Source organism: Amblyomma mixtum, chromosome 9, assembly GCF_055824585.1.
Source record: "Amblyomma mixtum isolate Tamu chromosome 9, ASM5582458v1, whole genome shotgun sequence".
Classification (NCBI taxonomy): domain Eukaryota; kingdom Metazoa; phylum Arthropoda; class Arachnida; order Ixodida; family Ixodidae; genus Amblyomma; species Amblyomma mixtum.
Window position 1 is genome coordinate 107,449,973 of NC_143020.1, and position 21,793 is coordinate 107,471,765.

The window sequence follows — 21,793 nt, forward strand, 5'->3', positions numbered from 1 at the left end:
TTCAGGCAACGCGGTCCTAGTTGAGGCACAGTTAGGTGAAAATTTGAGCAGCCAGAAGTCACTGGAATCTAGGTTAGAACATGAAGCATTTCGAGAGCCAGTGATGACTAATTCATAGCAGCAAGAACGTTCTCCGCACACAAAATGACTCTCATGCGCGTCTCGTGCAGATGCACAACGAAAGCAGCGGCCATATTGTTGAACACCTTTTACTAAAATAAAGGTATTCGTTTCATTGTTCATAAAGGCCTTGAGAGAAACATAATAAAATACAACACAAAAGATGCCTCTGTCATGTAGCTCAATGGCAGTTCTTAAAAATACACACTTACCTGTGCACCTTAGTGAGGAATATACGTGTTCAGTTTGAAAAACTTCAGTCAAGCACACAAGCGGGTTGTTTTTCTTTTTCGATAGATTATTTTCACGCGATGACGGAGGGGGGCAAAACCTTCCCTCCTACAGCGTAAAGCATACAGCGGTAAGGCGTACAGCGTTAGGGAAGCTTACTCGCGGGTTTCCCTTTCTTGAAGGAAAAGGGGCTGTTTGCATTAATTTCTACTTTAGGGGAAAGGAGAAGTCTAATAATAGCACTTAGTCGCCTTCTGAAGGAAAAAAAAAAGTTCTGTTTCTTGCTCATAAATAGGTTAGAGCGACGTTTGTAAATGTCTCATTGGGACCTCGGGAATTCCCGACGTTTTAGGCCACGCTCAAGAAAGCACACGTAAACAGCCAACTGTCATTGAAGCCAAAGCCTGTTATATCTATTGGCATGGGCGGAGGCTGTTATTTTTATTTTTTGTTAGTCCCAAGATAGTCAAGACAAGGAGGGCGTAGGGGAATTTTTTTTTTTTTAGGAAACTAATTGAACGGTTCTGATATGCTTGTATAAATATAAAAACTTTTCTCCCGTTCCTAGGACTGTTCTCTGCTATGCATCACTACAACATGTTCAGCAAAATTACATATGTGCAAGAACAAAAACGCACGCACGCGAGAGAGACATGCGTGGGGGTACGTGCGAGTGTGCGTGTGGGTGTATATGTACGTGTGTGCGCGCGAGTGTGTGTGTGTTGTGTGCGTGCGTGTGCGTGCGTGCGCCTGTGTGCGCAGTGTTCGTGCGCATGCTTGTGTGGGCGTATGTGTGTGTATGATTTTACACACACATACGTTTTGTTTTGAGTCAAAAAATACCAGACGACATTGTTTTGAGCGTTACTCCTGTGCACAGCAAGCGTCGAGGAACTTCCGGACCTTTCAGCGATTCAAGAGAAAAAACGCTTGACCATGCACTCTCTGTAAAACTCTATTCACCGCCCACTTCACTTTTAATTATTCCATACAGTGCCAGGCAATCAACTCAGATATGCTTTGACTTGCGCTGCAGATCCTCCCTCCGTTGGTCCTATAAATATGGAGCTCAAGCGCATGAAAATCCCCTCAAGGATCGAAGCAAGCCCAGTAGATTGCGGCAGCCGATGTAGCTTCCCTGGTCTCCTTTGCTACCAGGCCAGGAGCTGATATCTGCCCCCTCCTCATTGACCGCCATATGCGCTGAATCAGGGACAACACCGGAATCACAGCTATAGTTTTGCAGGCATGACTCCCAGAGTACACGAGCAAAAAAAATATAGAGCAAAGGGAACGCGAACTACAGACAGGACGACGCAGACTAAGGCATACATTCTGGGATTGACCGAACGGCTTTCACACATTCTATAGCGGGATATAGCCAAAAAAACGAGCAGTTGGTAATAACTGCCCATGGCCCGCGGCATTCTGTATTACTCTGTGGGGGCACTAGAAGCGGCCCCACATTTGTTGCAGATAGCTTGAGACCCGATGAGCAGCGACGGAAAGCGAACACGTCCGCTCTGCCGCTGTACCTTCAACTTTCCAATCGGCGTGCGCCTGGCGCCTCCTTTTTAGAAGCGCCAGTCAATGTGGTGGCGCTATAGAGACTCCACACCCAGACAACTTTTCGAAAAAAAAGAAAAGAAATGAAGGAAAGAAAGAAACCGCAAAACGTATTGAGCCAGAACTCGAGAAACAAGAATCTATAAAAATATGTACAGGTCGAATCAGTGCTCCGGTCGTAGTCCGATGGGAAGCAGGGTCGCGTGAGAGAAACGGTTCCGGAGGTCGCGGCTGGGTAAAACGCATCGGCCGAGGAGGCGGGACGACAGCAGAGCAAGCTGAGAAGCCGTGAGTCGTCGATATGCAGCAGTCCAAGTAGGGAGAGCAACTATCAAGACGCTGAACGGATACCAAAGATGTAAGCTACTTGTGCCAGCTGTGTCGACGCTGGGTATTGGGTTTGACGAGACTATGTTGCATGGTGCGGTGGTCATCAACCGAAGGCTGACACGAACTGTGCAGGTTAGCTGTTGTAGAGATACGTGGGTGTCGCCGGCCCATGTGATGTCGATGAAAGATAGAAAGAGTTGAAAGGCGTTGAACGAGTGAGAGGAATGCGGTAAAAGCCAACGACAGCCGCCTTCAGGTCATCGTATAGTGTTGGGCCGGGTTGCAGCAAGATGAACCTCTCGATGAGATCATCTGGGAGGCGCATCTTAGCCGGAAAGTAGCGTATAGTATTGTAACCATTGTAATGGATTCCTCTCTAGAAGTGCGCTACGCCGGGCAGATCAGGGAAGCCACGCCATGTGGATTGCGGCTAAGTGCACTCGCCTTGATCGGAAGAAGCCCGCATAGGCGAGTCCATGACGCGGAGAGTTGAAGACAGCCCCGGCAGCAGGAGGGTGCACCGTGTCAGTGCCGCGCCGGCAACCAGCAGGTAGCGGGGAAGCCAGGCGTGAAGAGCGCTGCGGGTGAAACGGCAGGGCGGCAGGCTGCGTGCATCGGAGAAGTCCGACATGTGGGGGCGCTAGAAGCGGTCCCACATTTATTGCAGATGGCTTCAGATCCGATGAGTGGTGACGCCCAGCAAACAACATGTCCACAGGAGTCCATATGGTGGCGCTACAACTCCGCTAGCGAATCACAGCAGTAAACAAAATCAGCTTTTTAGTGTTCGGCTTTATTGCACAAGCGAGATATCAAAAACCTTGAGCTTATGATTTTTTCTTGTGGTTTGCTTCTTGCTTAGGCAACAAGAAAAGATTTAAAAACGGAGTACTTTTTTGTCATGGAGGAACTTTGTGCGACGGTCCCGAATGTGGGCGGAAGTTCACTGCAGACTTAAGATGTGTCAGACTATAGTACTACCCACGCATTCACGTTGGCATCCACTCATAGTCCAAGATTCAAGGTCAAAACATCCCCCATCTTGTTGGGCGAATTGGTTAACTGCACCACTGACGCGTCTGCGCTGATACCGCGAACACCTGATCGTACAGGTTAGAGAAGTCCCAGATTATTGACACTCAAAAACATGGTATTTGATTAACCACAGTCTTCTATTGCCTCGATTTCACTGAAGTCTTTGATGTCTTGTGATGAAGTCTTTGACAGTCTTTGAAGACTGTCCTTTAGAGGTGTTGATAAATCTAGCTTGTATTTTTCTTCCGGAGCTAATATGTTGCCGCTTTTGAGTAGGAACTTGAAATCTCGTATTCGCGTTTCATTCGTTGCTGATAGTACGTAAGGGTAGGGTGCATTTCAAGCCGTCATTTCAGAAAGAAGGCTACAAACAGGGTGTATTAGCACCGAGAGTCTTCAAGGCGACTTCGCTTGAACGTACTAACGAGGAATTGGGTTTCCATCACACAGCAGCGCTGTACGCTGCACTGTGCCAAACGTTAAAGCCGCGACGCCGGAACGCGTTGGTGCGAGAAAAGGAAGCGCATTTATGGAAGTAGTACAACCTTGGAACTCACGCCAAATGTAGTGACACGCACGGTAGGGGGAAAGTGTTCGCTCCAGTCTACAACGCAGAAAAATGATTATAGCAGGCGTTCGTCTCAAGGCTGCGAAAAGATATTCTGGTCTAAGCGGTAACACCAGTTCCGACGCTGCTTCCGTAAGGTCGGAGTGGATTTCACAGAACTATGGCGGAGTTGGGTGGAAAACTCGTGTATAAACGGCTCTTGGCCTCTGTATGGGAAGCAAGCAAAACAGATATAGAGGTGGCCTGGCTGCTTCCTCAAGCTATTTTGAAAGGCAGACACATTCAGTTCCGTACGGCTTCAAAGACATGGCAGACCGCCTAGGGGCTTTAAGGTCGCGCCCTCTCTACCTAGAGTGTGAACATTCAATTCAGTGACCTTGGCACAGATTCTCTTCGGTCCTAAACATGCGAGAATAAACATCGGGCAGTTGTCGGGCGTTGCAAACGGGATACACGTCACCTAGCTCACGCCGACCTCCAGACGTAAATGTTCCTGCTTAAGATATATGTATACTTAAGACGAGCACCACTTCAGACGGTCCGTTGGCACTTCTAAGTCGTTCGGTCTGTGCGGCGTTTGCACGACACTTCTTTGGTCCAGGGATTTTATGAGTGCCCGTCCTCGCTGAGCACCCTGGGATTAAACTTATTTGTTTCCCTGTTCTATAAACGCCGGAGGAAGTTAACCATTGGAGCCAATCAGCAAAACACCCAGCTTGGAGCTGCAGGAGAGCATCGTCGTTTACGGCCATACCTAACCGGACGATGCGGACCTCGTGGACTTTGTTCTTCACGCTGGTGGTGGCATTTTGGAAGTACTGGAATCACCTGCCGTTCGCAAAGTGCGTGGCGCAATGGACTGGATCTGTCGCGATTGTGTCGGCCCTGTCGTACTGGTTGGCCCGGTGTCTCTGGAGCGTAGCCTTCGTGAAACTGGTAGACGGCGATGGCAAGGCGGTCTTGGTGACCGGTGAGCTGACTTGTCTTGTTCTGATATGACCAGATAATGTTTAATAATTTATTTACTCATTTATTCATTCATTTATTTTTCATTAATTCATTCATTCGTTTATTCACATTTTTATCGATGCCGAAGCACTCCTTGAGGAAGAAGGCTAAAAACAAAATTAAGCATGGCATTGGATCATCAGAACCGGTGTACAATTCAAGCGAGCTCGGTATGATCAGCTTCGATGGAGTGAAAATTAGCAGCGGTAACGACCTCAGCTGGGGATAAGAGAAAATGGTTCCAGTCATGTGATTTGGGCCTGAAAGTGAGACTGCTCATTATCTATCTTTTTCATATTCTCTGAGATTCTGGTCTTGATCCTTTTTATACACTAAGCACAATGTTTATTCTCTGTTAAATGCAATGTTCTTCATAGCCCGGTTATGTGAAGTTGCGCTGCTGAATATCCCGATCAGTACTAAGTCAATGAATAGCTGTAAAACCCGTAAACTACGGCTCTCTGAATCCGAAGGGTTTTATTGTGTTCACTCTGATATTTGCCGTTGTGTACGTGCATGAACCAGGCGCCAGAAAATAAATAAAGCAAAGTTCACACCAAATTCCCTACGTAATAGAAACCGCGTTTGAGTACACTAAGGCACTAGGCTCTCTAAAGATTATTTCATGAACGGAACATATCGGTGTTTACGGAGTAAATTTAACGATAGTGTTTTTCGCAACCATAACATACGTGCGTTTAAATTACAATGCCTTTGGTGCGTTCCGGCAGATGTGTTGAGGATGTGACAAATAGAAGGTGGTGCTTCATATCTGGCTTGTGTTGAAAGTACAACAGCAAAGGCATTTTATGAGCAATTTTTTCTTTTTTTCCCCAAGCAGCGTTTCACACAAGTGTGTAGATTTTGAGAGTGGATCGGTGACTATGACATAAGCGCTTGGCGTTTCTTACTAGAGTAAGTTTATACCGGATCATTTCCGTTCCAGTATTTAGCTTAACAAAGAAAGTGAACCAGCATACTGCGTGCCACGAGACTTGCGATTTAGACAGATGCGTGGTTCCCCTTTCACAGTTTCACAGTCCTTTAGTGAAACGAAATGCAGTGCTCCTCCACGCAGTGCTCAGGGTTGCGGCTGAGCCAAAGTAATAATGACGTTCGACCCCGTAAAGTAGCGGTTTGGAAAGCTTTCTAAGTTGCCGTGGTTGTTGACCTCCAAATAAAGTCAGTCGGTAACCGAACAGTGAGCCAGAAACGTTCTCGTTAATGTGACGGCGATAGTGGTGGTATAACAAATGGCGGGATAGTTGAAGCTTGGAGAGAGTTTGGCACAATTAAGCCTTTGATATAGCTCGTTCAAAAAGAAACCGCAAACCGCAAACCGTAAACTGCAAACCGTAGGGTTCTGCCCCTACGGTTTGCACAGTTCGCCGAAGACAACTGGGCTTCGGCTGAATTCGACCTGGTCTTCATAAATTAATAATTAATTTGTATTACAACGCCAATAGCAAATTATTTGTTTACTTGCGGCTACAGACCTATCATAAATTATCAGAGGTACATCAAAATGGCCATATATATATTCTTTTCAAACAAACTGTCGGGTATCTTTGGAAACATATTCTAAACTGCACGGTGATAAAGTATGTCCAGTACACGCTCTGACTACAATCGCAGCCTCTTTTTGTACTCATATAAAGGCCTTCAAACAGAAGTCAGACGCTTGTTAGTTCTGCTTGATTTAGTTGCAAAACTTTACCAAATTAGTGGCTATAACCCGCAGCTGTATCGGTTATAGTCGCGCACATTCTTGCGTTACTGGGATCGGCATGCATTATACGGCCCTATCTTAGAGTGCTCTGCAGAGAATCCACCTAGGGTAACTTGCTTCGAGTCGAACTTACCACCTTGCTTTCGATAAAATTTTTCTCTGTAATTTCTTTTTAACTTTTCTCATTTTTGAACACATCGCAGGGTGCGACACCGGCTTCGGACACCTGCTGGTGAGGACTCTGTCCCGTACAGGTTTCTTCGTCTTCGCCGGCTGCTTGGATGAAAACAGCGAAGGTTCCAAAAAACTAAAAAACCTCTCCAACGTGAAGGTTCTGCAGCTGGACATTAGCAGCGAGCAGCAAGTGGATGACGCAGAGACGATCATTAGAGCTGACCTCGGCTCCAAAGGTTAGTAAGCGGCCGATTGCTTTGAAAAACTCAAAATTTGAAAATTGGTTTCTGAGGACAGGAAACGGCGCAGCAATGTCCGACATCTCGGTGGACGGGACAAACCTTTCAGTTCTGTTTTATGCGAAGCATATTACTACAGCTACACTACAGCCTGTCGAGCGCGGCGGTGGAGCTACCATTGACCTTGAGCGTGACCACGTGACACCACGTGACAACATGACGTCACAGCAGAGGAGAGTTGGGCTGCCGGCTCACGCGGTCGGCCGCGGCGGTGGAGGCTCCACATCAGAGACGCGGCGGCTGACTACGTGACAACATGACGTCACAGCAGAGGAGAGATGGGCTGCCGGCTCGCGCGGTCGGCCGCGGCGGTGGAGGCTCCACATCAGAGGCGCTGCAGCTGACCACGAGACGCTACAGCAGCGGTATAAAGCTGAGCTTGCCTCGCTCTCCGGGCACTTACGAGGCGGCCAGGTGTTGGGATGCCGCCTAGAAGCAGGGCTGATTTGAACGAGAAGCGAAAGCTTCAGCGTGCCACAGAGACCGATGAAGAGCGGGATGAACGTCTGGCTAAGCGGCGTGCTCAATATGCGGCTCGGCGACAACGCATTGAATTCACCGATGATCCCGTATATAGCTGCCACGGCAATCCTTGCTACACTTCTAGTGGTTGTATTAAAATGACCAAGTATTCAACAAAGGAAAGCCATGTATAACCAAGCCTAGCCATCAATATGCTTCGCATCTGACTAGGTTTAACCTTAGCTAAGCCTCAGCCATTTTTTAAATACAGAAATGCGTTTTGCTCACTCCTCACCTTTTCTTTCCACACTGCGGGGTTAACTTTTGATCCTGCGTTACCAAGTTATATTGACAACCGTCTAGGTCTAACTTCACCTGGATAAAGATACAAAGCGCTGATGGTTTTACAAACATAATCTGCATATATCGGCGCAACTTATTCATACTACCTTGCTTGTTCATACTATTCATGCTGACCTTGGAAGAAGAATAAGTCATCATCATCATCAGCCTGACTACGCCTACTGCAGGGCAAACGCTTCACCCATGTCTCTCCAAATAACCGTGTCCTTCGCCAGTTGCGGCCACCGTATCCCCGCAAACTTCTTAATCTCATCCGCCCACCTAACTTTCTCCCGTCCCCTGCTACGCTTGCCTTCTCTTGGAATCCACTCCGTTACCCTTAGGGACCAGCGGTTATCTTGCCTTCGCATTACATGCTCTGGCCAAGCCCTGCCCAAAAGCAGTAGTATACGAAGACGAAGATAACCTCGAGCGGTGCATGGTGTTCTCTGGGCAATCACTGCAAATGCATATCTGCAGGAGTAGGAACTGTTAGTGTATTCATTTTTCACGCCACCATCGAATCTTGCTCCGGAGTGTTTCTAAAATATGCGCAACAGTTAACAGATTTTTACCTGCCAAAGCAACACTACATGCTGTGAATCGAGGACACTGCGGAGGGGTAAGAATTAGTTTTTACAACCTATGCTTCTTTGCCGCGCATGCAAACCCCAGCATCCCGTTCATGGAAATCACAAAACACCTGATGCCTGCACTACCACAAAAGAAATTGAAAAGCATTTGAAGGCCTGCTGATTACAGAAGAAAATGAAAGCCAGTATAATTGTGAAAAACGAATACTGACAAAAGGCGTTTGCTGGCTTGGTTTGGCATTGAAAAACGATTTACCTTCATTCCTGGGTGATGCTTGAAAAGCTATGAAAGATATTCTGCACAACATAAAAATGCAGCCGCAAGAAAATCATTGTTATTCTTTGCTCTCCGCGTGAATATGGAGAGTTTCTTTTAATGTTATCCGATGCTATTCTCCGTATTGTTGCATGAGGCACTGACAGGGAGGGAATGGGAATAACATGGTATGACGCAAAATGAAAAATATCTCAGTTGCATCAAGATTGCTGATTTCATTTCTCTTTTAACCTGGGCTATGAAGGCAAGCCTACGTCAACACTTTAGTTAATGGTTACTTTACGCACTCTTTTTGCGATAGATGGCGACACATCTCTTTCTTCGATCATAGAAGACATAAAACACAACTTTATATAGTTCTGCGTGTAGTGAACTTCCCTGGTTGAATAAATAAGCAGAACAAAATGCGCTGTTTTGTTCGTACTGCTATCCTCGTCGGTGTAGATTCCGGCAGTCACGTCAAAAATAAACTTGGAGCACGAAAGACACCTTCGCTTCACGAAGTCCAAGGACCCTGCGAGCAGAGATGCCAGAAGCGATTGCTCATATACGGGGGGGGGGGGGGGGGGGGGGGGGGGTCGCATTTCGAGGCCAGAGCGCGAAAGTGTATGTGTAATATATGAGCGGCTTATCCCAGCCGGAATCTGGCAGTGGCCACTGGTTCGTGACGTCACAGGGAGCGCAGTCAACATCACGGTCGCTGTAGGCATAAACTACTTGGAGGTCTCGATTTCAGTTGCTGGCCTCTATGCCCCTTTTGCACGAAACTGGGAGTTTTATCAACTACATTTGATGCCCAAGCTTTACGGTTTAGGTTCTCCCAGTCAGAGCATCTGAATCAACGCGCTTTCGATAGACCCCGAGTACGCAATTTAAGCGCTCTTCAAGGAACCATTGGCCACCAAAATTAATCCGGGTTCCTGTATAACGATGCGCCCAACTCTGCTGCAATAACGTTTATAGAATATATGCGTGAATTAACGTCAGAACAGTGTTGTAAGAAGGCAATCGTTGCAGGTGCTTGAAAAAATTATGCGGACGTGTAGGTGACGAACTTTGCGGGAATAAGTGAGCATAGCTGGCAAAGGACCGGCTCAAAGAGGTACATACACTTACCTTTTAAGGGCGTGTTTTCTACGAACGCCAAAGAATTTGTAATCGATTTTCTTCTTGCGCTGTTTAGATTTCAGTTCCAATAGCCGATCGATGACTGTGACGTCAAAGCGTGGTTATAGCTCACGTGAGGCATGAAAAAAACTGCAGTACAATCGATGCTTCTGCACCCATTTTTATCCCGTCTCTTTAAAAAGGCTGGCTTCAGCACTGTAGTGAAATAAAACGATGAAGCAGCGATTATATCGACGTTTTTTCCTGCCTCGCGTGACGTATGAGCACATTTTGACGTCAAAGCCATCGTTAGGCCCTTGAAGCCGAAAGAGCATGACACAAGAAAATTCGATTATAAACTATTTAGCGTTCGTTGGAGAATACCACGTGCTTATTCATTCTTTTTAGTGTATTACGCATCATTGTAGGGAATAAAACATGCCACCAAAATTAGCTGTCTATACTCCTTTAATTCGATAGATATATGACGGGCTTTTGCAGTGCAGTGAGAGTAATCAGGCTGGTGATGATGATCTTGTACAAAGACTGTAGTGTACTCAAATACTCTCGCATTGTTTTGTGGTAGTCCTTTGATGCTCAGTTACACTGAAAAGCCATAATAAAAATCATGCAGCAATCAATAAAAAACAATGCTATGGCATTTTCCAGTTTTATGGGCCGTCGTATGCAACGCGGGCGTTCGGAACGAAGGACTCCTAGAGTGGATTCCGATGAAAGCCGTCCAGAAAGTGTTCGACGTCAACGTTCTGGGCACCTGTCGGGTGAGCAAGAAGTTCCTGCCGCTGCTCAGGACGTCTGGGGGACGTCTGGTGGTCGTCACTAGTTCCTTTGGTAAATAATACTTTATCTCTGTATTAAAAAAAAAAAACTGTTTACTTTAAGAATTCTCGGAGGGATAATTCTCGGGCCAGTGCCTGACAGCCCGCATAAATTGTGGTGCTCAAAGTTACATCAGCTTTTAAATGATTTTCTTTATTATTACATCCTGTTATGCGCGGCATTTGCTCAAGAAGCAATGGCACATAAGTGCTGTGTGAAGTCGAAAAAATAACTAGAAAACTTTTGTTTACATACATTCCTATAAGCCGTACTACCAGCTGTTTACTCGCCTACCGCAGCGCCCCCACACATTGCTTACTTCACAGATAAGTGTTGATCCATAGTTGTGCCTAAAGCACCTCAGCACGCAATGGTTGGGCAGGTTATTATCAGTGATGAGCTTGTTTTACTGAGACACTTTTCATTCACATTGAAGCTTGCCTTCTCCGTAACGCCTCGCAACCTTCGCGCTCTTTCAGGCTACGTCACAATGCCCATGGGGACACCGTATTCGATGTCGAAGCACGCTCTCGTGTCTATGGTTGACGGACTTCGACGAGAGTGCTACGGGAAGGGCGTTGACATCATATCTGTGATGCCTCAGGCCTACAAGTAAGTCATATCATACTCGCATCTATAGAAGAATTAAGGAAAGCATACCTTGCTGAATGCCGACATTGCTAGGAAACCTTGCTTGCGACTTACTACAGTATGCAGACTTCGTAGCTCTTAATATAGGTATGTGCCAATGATTCGTACATACATCAAGGACAACGATTCATCTCAGCAGCTTAATAATGCGTAAGGGTGTACCACCAAGACAAGTTGCTGTCAAGCAGCATGAGGATAGTATACATGCTTTAGCACGGTATAGCTATGGGATGAGCAGCCTAGCTCAAAAATTTTCAGGCCTGATTGTTGGCTCTCGAGCACTACAGTCGGGCACTTAGGGTACCTCGGAAGCTTGCAAATTTTCGAAAGGTGTGGACAAGAGTCTTTCTTCTCCTCCGATAGTTTCAAATCTCTGGTTTGCCGTTGTCGCCACACTAAAGGGCTTATATTCAAAACCTGCAGCTTCGAAAGTCTTGAACCAAAGCAGGATTTTTCTATCATCTTCGAGGTTGGCTTCGATGACGTAAATGTCGTAACTGAGAACTCATCTTGGCATGCAAGAGAATCAAAACTTCATTCAGGTCGGCCTTGGATTAAGTAGACGCACGTGTAGCGAGGAAATGAACAGGTAAAGGTAAATTTCTCAACCATTTGTCGTTCCTTCATCATGCTGTCAACTATTTTAATGTTATAACGTAACCTTTCATGATTACGTTATTTTGCCCAAAGAGGGCATCGATCCTACTGGGGCACTCTGGGAGAGTGAGGAAGTCATGATGAAAGGATAGGCGCAGTAAATCTCTCCATGCAGCCACCTCAATCATGCCGTAGGGGAAGGGATAACAGGAATGAAAAAAGAAATATAGAAGAAAGTTCAGGTATACTAGGACAGCAAGGTTGGTCCGCTACGCGTATATAAGTAAGCAAATGTTTGCTCTAAAGCAAAGCATACCTCGTTAGAAACATAATGACTGTTTAATAACAGCAACGCGTGTCCGCCTATGCTTTGTACGCCCATGCTTAATCTTGTTTCCTATTTAACTTACCAACTCGTTCAAATCTGTGACATTTAGTTACCTCGGAATTTGTATATTCTGTTGCCCTTTGTCCCCTTGTCGTAGTGATCGATGAACACCTGAAAAACTCATTTCGTTCCCTCTCTTTTTTCTTTTTTTCCGCCTTTGTTCCCCTCTCCCCATGTAGGATAGCCTGCTGGGCATTGTTTGGTTAACCTGCCTGTCTTTCCGTCCTTCTTTCTTTCTCTCTCTCGCTTGCATATTCAGTGTATTATTGCGAAACCATGATACATCGCAAAGGCTAAGCAACATGACAGCAGAAGAATGGCTTACAGCCACAAGCTCCAGATCCTAATAGTCGACACCGGCATTTCATCTTTAACCGCTTGCGGTTACCACCTCATATTCGAACTAGGACGAAAGCTCTATGTCAAGGGGATGTATCTGAACATGCCGAAGAGAAGAGACGATATTTTCACGAACTGTTGCGATGATTTCGATTAATTTTGTTGCACTGAAATCGATAAATTGCAGTGTTCTAACTATTAGCACAAAATTTATATTAATGGCGTCAATATTGTACAGAAAATGCTGAGAACCAGATCGAATATTCTCAAATTGCCTGTTTGTCTTTGCTTCGAAACTAGACCATGCAAGAACTATGTTAAGAGCGCCTTTTAGAGCTTTAAAACCTGACAAGATGCCATTTGGGATTTCAATCCTTTTCAAGTGGTTTTTATTAAAAGAAAACTTTGCAGAGGCACACACAAGGGGGGCGTAGCAATTTCAGGTAAAATTTCAGTTCAGGCCTTAATTCTCCTTATTTGTGAGCTTCAACAGTTTTGTTAACAGCAGCCGATATATTTTGCCTTGTCGTGCAAATATGAAGGAGTTGATATAAATACCTGCAGCGCGGAGCCCTAGCGCTCTCTACGTACATGAAAATAAAAAAAAAGAAACGTAGTTCATCTCATGCTAAGCCAAACATCTGCCGGAAACAACTCGGCGAAACTTCAATGTTTAGCGATGATACATTTTAAAACGAGTTCACAGTATAACATTCTTAAGCGAAATTAAATAGTTGTAGGACCAGTACTAAAAACCTTCAAAACTGATTTATTGAGAAAACTACCACTAATTCAGAGAACATTCCACACTACATAATTTCCTCTTGAGCTATATTATCTCATGCAACACGAAAAGCTGAAATTAGCGCTCCCGCCTTTTAACTACATCGGCTTAACATATACAGTCGCTTGTCAGGGCAGAGAGTCAAGAACGGCTGAATGGTTTCTAACTTAATCAAGGTAATAGAGAACAAAGGACTTGAATGCTGAAGGCATTTCCACCATGCTGTCGTCACTCTCTTTACTTCGTATGCTTCTTCGCACAAACCTCACGTGGGCAGAGGAACACGCACAGCAGCTAGCGCGACTGTGCTCACTGAATTCCATGGGCTCAAATGAGAGGCTTATTTTCGTGCATTCTATTGCTTGGAAGTAGGAGAACTGGAAGATATCGAAGGAGGTGGCCTCATTCAGGACTGCTCAAGAAGCCTTACCTACGTCACCCTTGACTGTATAGGTAACATTAGGGTCAAAGTGGGCATCCAGTTTTGAAGAGCCACGCTGGTGGCGTAAACGCCGACCGCGAAAAACGTTAAGACAAGTATACGCAGTCGTGATCTTCGGTACGCAAGTAGCAGAGCCAATGCTGGCATCAATAGGCAACTCAGGGGCGTTGAATCCAGAAGCATTCCTTGTTCTCCTTCCACTCCTGCTCACCGTCGACGTAGTGCTCCTTCTTCCAGATTGGAACGCGTCGCTTCAACTCGTCAATAGCGTACTTGACGGCGTCAAGGCCTTCCTGGCGATGTTCAGAAGACACGGCGATGAGCACACTAGCCTCGCACAGGGGGACGTCGCCCAATCTGTGGACCACGGCGATGTTCTTGACGTTCCAGCGTTCCCGAACACCCTCGCAGATGCGCAGCATCTCCCGCTTGGCCATGGGAGCGTATGCTTCGTAGCTCAGCATTCTAACAGCCTTGCCCTCAAAATGGTTTCTCGTGGTGCCTAAGAAGATAGAAATGGCCCCACAGTCTGGAGATCCCACCTGCGCCAGGACTGCCTCGACATCTAGCTTGGTGTCCGAGAGCTCCACGTAGTTCATGGCGACTACCTCGGCTGACCGAGTGACGAGGACTTTGAGAGGATCACCCGCCGCTTATGGCTGGAATGAAGGCGACTTCGTCACCCGATCGCAGCGTTACGTGAAACCCCGGCTCTAAGTAAGCTTCGTTCAGGGCTATCACGGCGCTTTGCTGGAGTACGGAGAGGCTCGGGTACGCGCAGAAGATGGCCTTCTTGAGTTCTTCGACGTCTGGAAACACGGAGGGCACAACGAGAGACGCTTCGGACACACCAGCCAGGATGCGTGCGTTGGCGAACAGCAAAAGCCGCACGGAGACCTCCGGTGGCATCGTATCCAACAACTGCAGCTGTGCAGAGGATGCTGCGGTCCGCTATGCGACCGACGTTCGAAGCTGTTTTTATGTTACCTGCGCATGCCAGCAAACTGACACGTTTCCGTTCGCAAATCTACTGCGCGGCGAGGTTAGTATGAAACGATGTAGCGGTTGGGATCAGGCCGCGTGGATGAAGCAGGCCACCTGTGAAAGCCTCGTGCGCGTTTAAGTTCAGCGCCGCTGTGGGGCGCAGCGTGCGCGCGCATCAGTACACCTCATTTATAACGTCAGTGTTCTCTGAATTTTAGGCTGCCAAACGAGGCTGCAAAATGCGGAGATTGTCGGAAAGTTGTTGAGCGCAGTCGCTTTCGGCAATCCAAGTTCGTGATCCGGAAGTGAGCGATGAAGCGAAGCATGAAAGATGATATTGATTAATTTCTTATTGCCTGTATAAACAATGCCACGGCAAGTGAAGTATGCAATGGTGGAAGGTGTAGTGACTCATCCCAGCGTTGCCACCAGTCGTCGTGCCCAATGTTCGTAGACAGGTTTGGAACAACAGGAGAGAGAGTAGCGAGAGCTATAGGATGCAGATGAAAACTGTGCAGTTTATATACATTTTTACAGTACTTAAGTGCCGCACGCGAGAACACGTGAGAAAAGACAAGAGGTAAGCACCGAGTCGTACGGCACAACGCTACTTGCAGTCCGGCTACTTAAAAACAGTCCGAGATCCCAAAAATCTATAACGGGGGAATCACTACACCTGATCAGTGTCCAATAAAGGGGTCACTCACGATGACTTGGGGAGCCGCCACTCGCAGGAGATGATATCATTGCCCTCTCGTAGTGGCTTCGGGGTCAATGGGCCGCATTTTCGATGGCATTGTCAACCCTGTCGCCATCCCCAGCTTTGCCGGTGCTCGTGAAGGGAAGTTTAGTGCCACCGAAAACCGGCCCTGAAGGCATCGGTTGTTCGGGATTAACTGAAAGTACCGCTTCCCGCAAGGCCACCAACTTCGAACCTCGGCTCTTCGTAGAGATGACAGGCTGGCTGCCGTCGTTATAAACTTCAGGGAATAGGGAGGGCTGGATTACACCACAGTACCGGCTGGAAAGTTATTTTCGCCGTCACCGTTCTCCACGGGGAGAAGGTTTCTTACCCCAACGATGCAATTAGCACCGAGATTTCACTGAACACAGCGTCCGCCTGGCCAGTGCTACTGGTTGGCGAAACTTTTTTCCCGCGGACAGAGGAAGACTCTTCAGTGGAGGCTGCTCCATGGCGGCGCTCATAATGTGGCCTCCACCTTGGCGCTTCTTGGAAGAGCGTGTGTTTACAGCTCACGGGTGGTGGAGCTTCACAATTCGCCTCAGGCTTGAAGTCGGTGCCCGATCATAATAAGGGACGAGATTGCTTTTCACGACTTTCGGTTATGTAGCGTCCGCTGACTGTTCAGCACAAGGACTTTTTTGAATTTTGCCTGTTTCATAATATGGCCACTGCGGTCGGAATCGATGCCACTACTGATGCTCGGCAGCAAAAAGCAGCTAGCGGCAGCTACAATAAGATTTCCTAAAAGTATTGGTATTAAGCTTGAATAGTAGACAGAACTTAAATAGTGGCACGCTATCGCAAGGAACGGGCACGTACCACCATATGCACGTATAGAAGCATAGCATTCCTTTTGTAATACTCCATGTGGAATGGATTCCCCGTCGCTCTAATTGACTGCGCCGCTGAAAGTTTCTTTAACAAAACAAAATGAAAAGCTTATAAATTGCTGCAGGCCATACACGAACAAAACTCACGTACAAAATCGTACCAGAAGGACGACGAACAAAAGCGATCACAGCTGCAATACAGTGCAGCGGGGAAACTGCGCGGAACATTCGATTTTTTTTAACAAGCGTTCTTTTTTTTGGCTGGAGCGAGCATGCATGTACGACACAGATACGGCGGGGAAGGAGATGCGTTGTAATGGGAGCATACACATTTTTTTTCTCCAATGACGCACGCTGCCATGTAGTTTTTGTGTGGCTGCAGTGGTGCTAGTAGTTTTCCGCCTTAATGTTAATACCATTGTAATTGACTGTAGTCTGTTCTGGTGTGCTATACCAGTGAGTACCACTGTATTTTGCTCGAGCCAAATGTGGGGCTGGTATGCATTAGGTGTGCATAGGTTATGTCGAATGGCACGCTTTTTGGCGCAACAATTGTTGCAGGCGTCACTAATAAGAAGCAGTTGGAAAGAAGGCTATGAGAGTGATGTAAAGCAGGTAAGATTAATAATTTTTAACGAGAATCACATGCACGTTGTTTATAACTGTCGTGACTGTCGCATCGATTCACATGTGATTGTCTATTGCTGCTCAGTATGGTACATAAGTCAACCACTGTTCAAGCGCATGCCTCACTAATTAAATCTACTGCACGAACTACCAGCTGTACTGACCATTTGAACAAAGTTTCTTCGTTTGGAATCATAACTTGATATAAGCTCTTTGAACTTGATATAAGCTCTACAATACTTGACTATGGAATAGCTTTTTTTGTGTCATCCCAAATAGTCAGTTTCAAAAAGAACCTCTTAACCATGCTACTTTATGTTGCTGTTATGTTCGAATGGTCTCTAGTTACCTCTCCTGTGTTTCCTACAATACAGACTCCATTATTTGCTAATAAACATGCGTGCATTGATTTACCTGTATTTCAGTGCTGCAAAATGTACCTGTAGTCAAGGTGTAGGTTTTTGCTTTGAAAGCTCCCAAAAAAATTATCTGCTAGGTGTCGTTTTTCATTTCGGCTGTACTTTGAGAGAACAGAGGTGCTCACATATTAGTCTCAATCCTCTTTTGCCGACTTTGCAGAACAAACATCACGGCTCCGCCAGGACAGCAGCAGTTTACTGTGGAAGACCTGAGGAAGAACTTCCCCGAGGTCGCCGATGATTTCACGCAAGAGGAGATAGACGGGTGGATCAGCTCCACGAAGGACTACTTCGACCTCCTCAACCGGGACAATCTCCAGGAGGTGGCCGATGCTATGACACTGGCGGTGCGCGAGACACATCCAAGGACGTGGTACACGACGCCGTTGAGCCTCAGCACAATCACGCTATTCCCGCTCACGTACCTCCCGGACGAGGCAACCGACGCCATCATGGCCATCTGCAGAACCAAGCTTGGTCGTCTGTTGGACGTGACAAGGAAACCCAAGGTCGCATAGCTACACGCGCGAAAATGTTTCTCACATTCGCTAAACGACCTAATGTAATCGTAAGCACACTACTTAAGCACGTTTGCTATTTCCCAAGTTCATTTCCTGCCTAAAAAAGTTATATAAGTGGGCCGTCATGAGCGCTATGCAGAGCAAGCAGTAAGTGCCCGAGAGAATGTGTCATTGTGCGACACAGAGTACATTTTGCGAAAAGTCTTAGGTGCACGCCATGTGGGATCATGTAAAGCAATCGGTCTTGACAAGGGCCAGCCTCCACGGTGATCTCGAGTCCTCTGTCACAACAGTTTCTTCATTCCAAATAACCGCTATAATTAGAGAAGTTTTCTACTTCATGAAGTTAATAATGATCAGAGAGAGAATAACTTAAATGTAAGAAAAAGTAAGAATGGGTAGAAGCGTCATCGCGACATTCGCTAGTGATAAAATTTACCTTGCCATTAATATTGTCACGGACTAGAAGACGATAAAGCGGCCAGTGGTGTGGATGGCGAGTGCGCGTGGGCCGCGACTATTAAATTATGCCATTGCCATGCGTAATGTCGTTCTGTCTGCTTCGGTTTGCGTGACATTTGGTGGAGGTTTTGGTTGTCGATGATCATCCTGGTCCTGTACCTTCGGCGCCTTGCGTCTGCCTTGGTCTTCGGTCGCGTGTTTCTGGTCCGGTAGCCCTGCTGTGCCTCAGCCTGCCAGACCAGAATTGACCTCAATCCAGCCCCGTCCCTCACCATGGCCAAAAGACACGACTAACTAAAGTCGATGCAGTGACCGGACCCCACCGACCCGAGAAATCGCCGACATGTGAGCACACTGCCTCCTGACCATGCCATTCGGTGCATTGATGGGTCTCGGCCATCGGTTCCTGGTGACATGTGGCCCGGAAGCTTCGTGGGCCACCACTCAACTGATCATCCTCTCATCCACCGTGGCCGCAAGGCCTCCACCTTCTTAGTTTCTCCGTCGAACCATTCTGTCACGCCCATCGTCATGCCCTGATTCCCGTAGTCAGCACCCTTCTAGTTCGCGATCGGGATGATCGCCCGGTAGCCCTGGGTGATGTGACGATCTCGAACAAGACGAAGTGGGCAGTGGCGATAGCCTGAGCCTTTACGCTAGGCCCGCATCCATTAAATCATGCCATCTTCATCCGTCATGTCACTCTGTCTTCATCGGCTTGCCGTCACATGACAATATAATAAAAAGTATTGTACCAGTATTCACTAAACGGCCGTTTCTTGATGCCGAATGGAAAAGCTAGCCATGAGACTCAGGACAGCGCACCGAGCGCTGGAAGAAGCAGGTGTAATGCTGACAGTTACAAATAGAGCTAAGAAAAGTGCAACCCTAAGTAGTTATTGAAGAAGGACAATAATTCACTGAAGACATCTTTCTGCGGGCTATTTGCCTTTAAAAAGGTGTCACCACTGGCTCGGAGTTCTCTTGTGTCATTATGTCTTACGTGTTTTGTTAGCGGCTGATAAGTATTGCCACCACAGATAAGTCCGTATGCAGTTATCGGCCATGCCGGCCCTATTAAAACCATCGAACATCTCTTGAATTCCTGTCAGCGCTCAAAACTGATGCTCTTGGCGTAATTCCCAGCTCACATGATGCTCATCAGAATACGGCAGGTGCTGGGATCGAACCCAGCACCTTCCGAATGTGAGGCGCATGTGAGGTGGCATGCAGTATACTGGCGCCACGTGTCCCCGGGCGGCGCCGAGAGGACGAAGAAGTGAGGGACTCGCGCGCTCTCGCAGCTGGGACTCTGCTTCTCTGCTTGTGGCTTGTGCCTAGCCCTTTTGATTCCGGTTCTATTCGTGACAATATCAACAACACGGAAAAATCGTTTAGCCTGATAACCATAGCCCTTACATTCATTCACTGATCAGCGTTCCCTTTTTTAAAATATCTCTGTGTACCATACTCATGCGTTAGTATCCTGGTAGAGTCCTAGTTCATCCGCAAACTCTTTATGGGTGCAACTATTGAAATCTTGGGCCAGCACTCTTTTATCACTCTCCGTCTAGTGTTAAATAAAGTAAAGATCGACAGACGACCCATTTCCTACTGTCAGGAATAACTGCGTGGCAGTGCTTGCGATTGAAAGCCTCTTTCGAAGCTGTCCAGTGGAAATAAAACCAGCTTTGGATTGTTCATCCTGGAATGCAAAAAGATCTCTAACGCCATTAGTCGAAGAAATCAGAGGTCTCCTTGTCCGGTTTAGCTGCACCGAGCACGTACTATGTCTACTTGGCGTCGTCTGCATAATTTCCAAAGAATATTTTGATCGGTGGCATTTCTCACCTCTGCATGGCTCCGAGTAGCGTTCTACGAGGGGCCAGCTGGTGTGGCAAATAAGAAAGCTGAAAGCTGGACCACCAGACTACGCAGAGATGCGGAGTAGACGGGATGATCGCGGACTTTCAACTTTCTTGAAAAACCAACAGCCATCCTTTCATATAACCAACAGCCAACACACATAACCGTAAATAAGGACCACCGACAACAAAAAGTCTGGTCGAACCAAGAAATGCAAATCTTGAGCATACACATGAATAAAAGTCACGCTAGCACTGGTGTCAGGGCTGTATTTAGTCTACTGACGAGGCTTCAAGAATTTTTCGTGCCGTTTCCTCTATAGCGTGCCAAACTACCTTCCATTCTCTGAGAACCGGTGAGTATACTCGCATGATTGGCAGTGTACCGCCATACGCGAAAAGTTACCTGCCTTTATTGGCGCTTCATGCGCCAACAATGGGAGGTATGACAGGAGTTACTGAAATAGTATGACGTATGGAATGAAATACCGCCGTGACGCATGCCGTTACCGAGGATTCAGTTCATACGTTTTTGCAAAGACTTCGAACCTCCCAGTTATTCCCGGCTTATTGGCACCGGTGACGCTTTTTGAATGCTAAGTTAGCGCGCATGCGTAATCTCATTCATATGGCGCCAGCTGGTGGTTTCTTACTAAACCATATTTCAGAGTAGCGAATGGTGTCTTATGTTTAACACCGAAAAGGTACCCGTTGGCTATGACAGATGTTGTTTCGAAGTCTTCGGAATGATTTCTAATCCCTGGGGTTGTTGAGTGGGACCTCTGGCGCGGCCCATGCACATTTTTGGAATTTCCGTCGTCATTAAAACGGGGCTGCCGCGAGAGGCATTTGAACATCCCCTTAAAATGATGCAGCCGTACTTCAGAGCCACTTTGAGAGCCTACGCACGACCAGTCGAGAACTCAAAATATGCTGGTCTGTTGGAGCAGTTTTATGTGTTATATATTCGTCTTTCGGTCTCCCGCAATTGCAGTATGGTTCTGTTGTTTTTTAATGGAAGCTGTACTTCTACCATGGATGGTAAGAACGTTTATTTTTCTGGACCAACTTGAATACGGCCACTGCGGGACAAATGAATCTGTAATATATCTCCAATTAACCCTGTCCTTTGCCAGCTGCCGACACCTTACCCGGCACACTCTTCAATTCCATTCGCCCACCTAACTTTCTGCCGTCTCCTGCTACGCTTGCCTTCTCTCTCTTGGTATCCAGTCCGTTGCCCTTAATGTTTGTCGATTATCTGGCCTTGGGATTGCATCTCTTGCCCAATGCCAATTCTTTTTCATTTTGACTTGAATGTCATTAACCCACGCTTGTTCCCTTACCCTTGACGGCAAACGTATAATTTTACTTTGCTTAGTTCACTGCTTTTTCCTCAACTTCTGCTAAACTCCTCTTGGTAGCCTCACGCTTCTGCTATATTGTCGGTGCGGTTGA

The 21,793-nt window shown here is 46.8% G+C and overlaps 3 protein-coding genes across 3 annotated transcripts; 1 reads left to right on the forward strand and 2 right to left on the reverse strand.

Annotated features, from left to right (window-relative positions):
• The first annotated feature begins 4,400 nt into the window (after nucleotides 1–4,400).
• LOC149330596 (retinol dehydrogenase 7-like) lies at nucleotides 4,401–18,549 on the forward strand. The gene is made up of 5 exons (XM_089561220.1): nucleotides 4,401–4,820; nucleotides 6,791–6,997; nucleotides 10,511–10,693; nucleotides 11,161–11,293; nucleotides 17,648–18,549. The coding sequence occupies exons 1-5, from the start codon at nucleotides 4,616–4,618 to the stop codon at nucleotides 18,003–18,005; spliced, it is 1,086 nt and encodes a 361-aa protein (XP_089417346.1). The 5' UTR covers nucleotides 4,401–4,615; the 3' UTR covers nucleotides 18,006–18,549.
• LOC149330597 (molybdopterin synthase catalytic subunit-like) lies at nucleotides 13,287–14,481 on the reverse strand. Its single transcript, XM_089561226.1, has one exon. It carries the CDS (start codon nucleotides 14,479–14,481, stop codon nucleotides 14,041–14,043), a length of 441 nt encoding a protein of 146 aa, XP_089417352.1. The 3' UTR covers nucleotides 13,287–14,040.
• Nucleotides 14,525–14,853, reverse strand: LOC149330598 (uncharacterized). The gene has a single exon (XM_089561227.1). The coding sequence runs from the start codon at nucleotides 14,789–14,791 to the stop codon at nucleotides 14,525–14,527; it is 267 nt and encodes an 88-aa protein (XP_089417353.1). The 5' UTR covers nucleotides 14,792–14,853.
• Nucleotides 18,550–21,793: the final 3,244 nt, after the last annotated feature.

What these genes read in the sequence shown, in the direction of transcription:
- LOC149330596 (XM_089561220.1), top strand. Translation starts at nt 4,616, where the DNA reads ATGCGGACCTCGTGGACTTTGTTCTTCACGCTGGTGGTGGCATTTTGG. An exon ending in CAAGGCGGTCTTGGTGACCG is followed by an intron (nt 4,821 to 6,790) that starts GTGAGCTGACTT and finishes AACACATCGCAG; the next exon opens with GGTGCGACACCGGCTTCGGA. An exon ending in AGCTGACCTCGGCTCCAAAG is followed by an intron (nt 6,998 to 10,510) that starts GTTAGTAAGCGG and finishes GGCATTTTCCAG; the next exon opens with TTTTATGGGCCGTCGTATGC.
- LOC149330597 (XM_089561226.1), bottom strand. Translation starts at nt 14,481, where the DNA reads ATGAACTACGTGGAGCTCTCGGACACCAAGCTAGATGTCGAGGCAGTC.
- LOC149330598 (XM_089561227.1), bottom strand. Translation starts at nt 14,791, where the DNA reads ATGCCACCGGAGGTCTCCGTGCGGCTTTTGCTGTTCGCCAACGCACGC.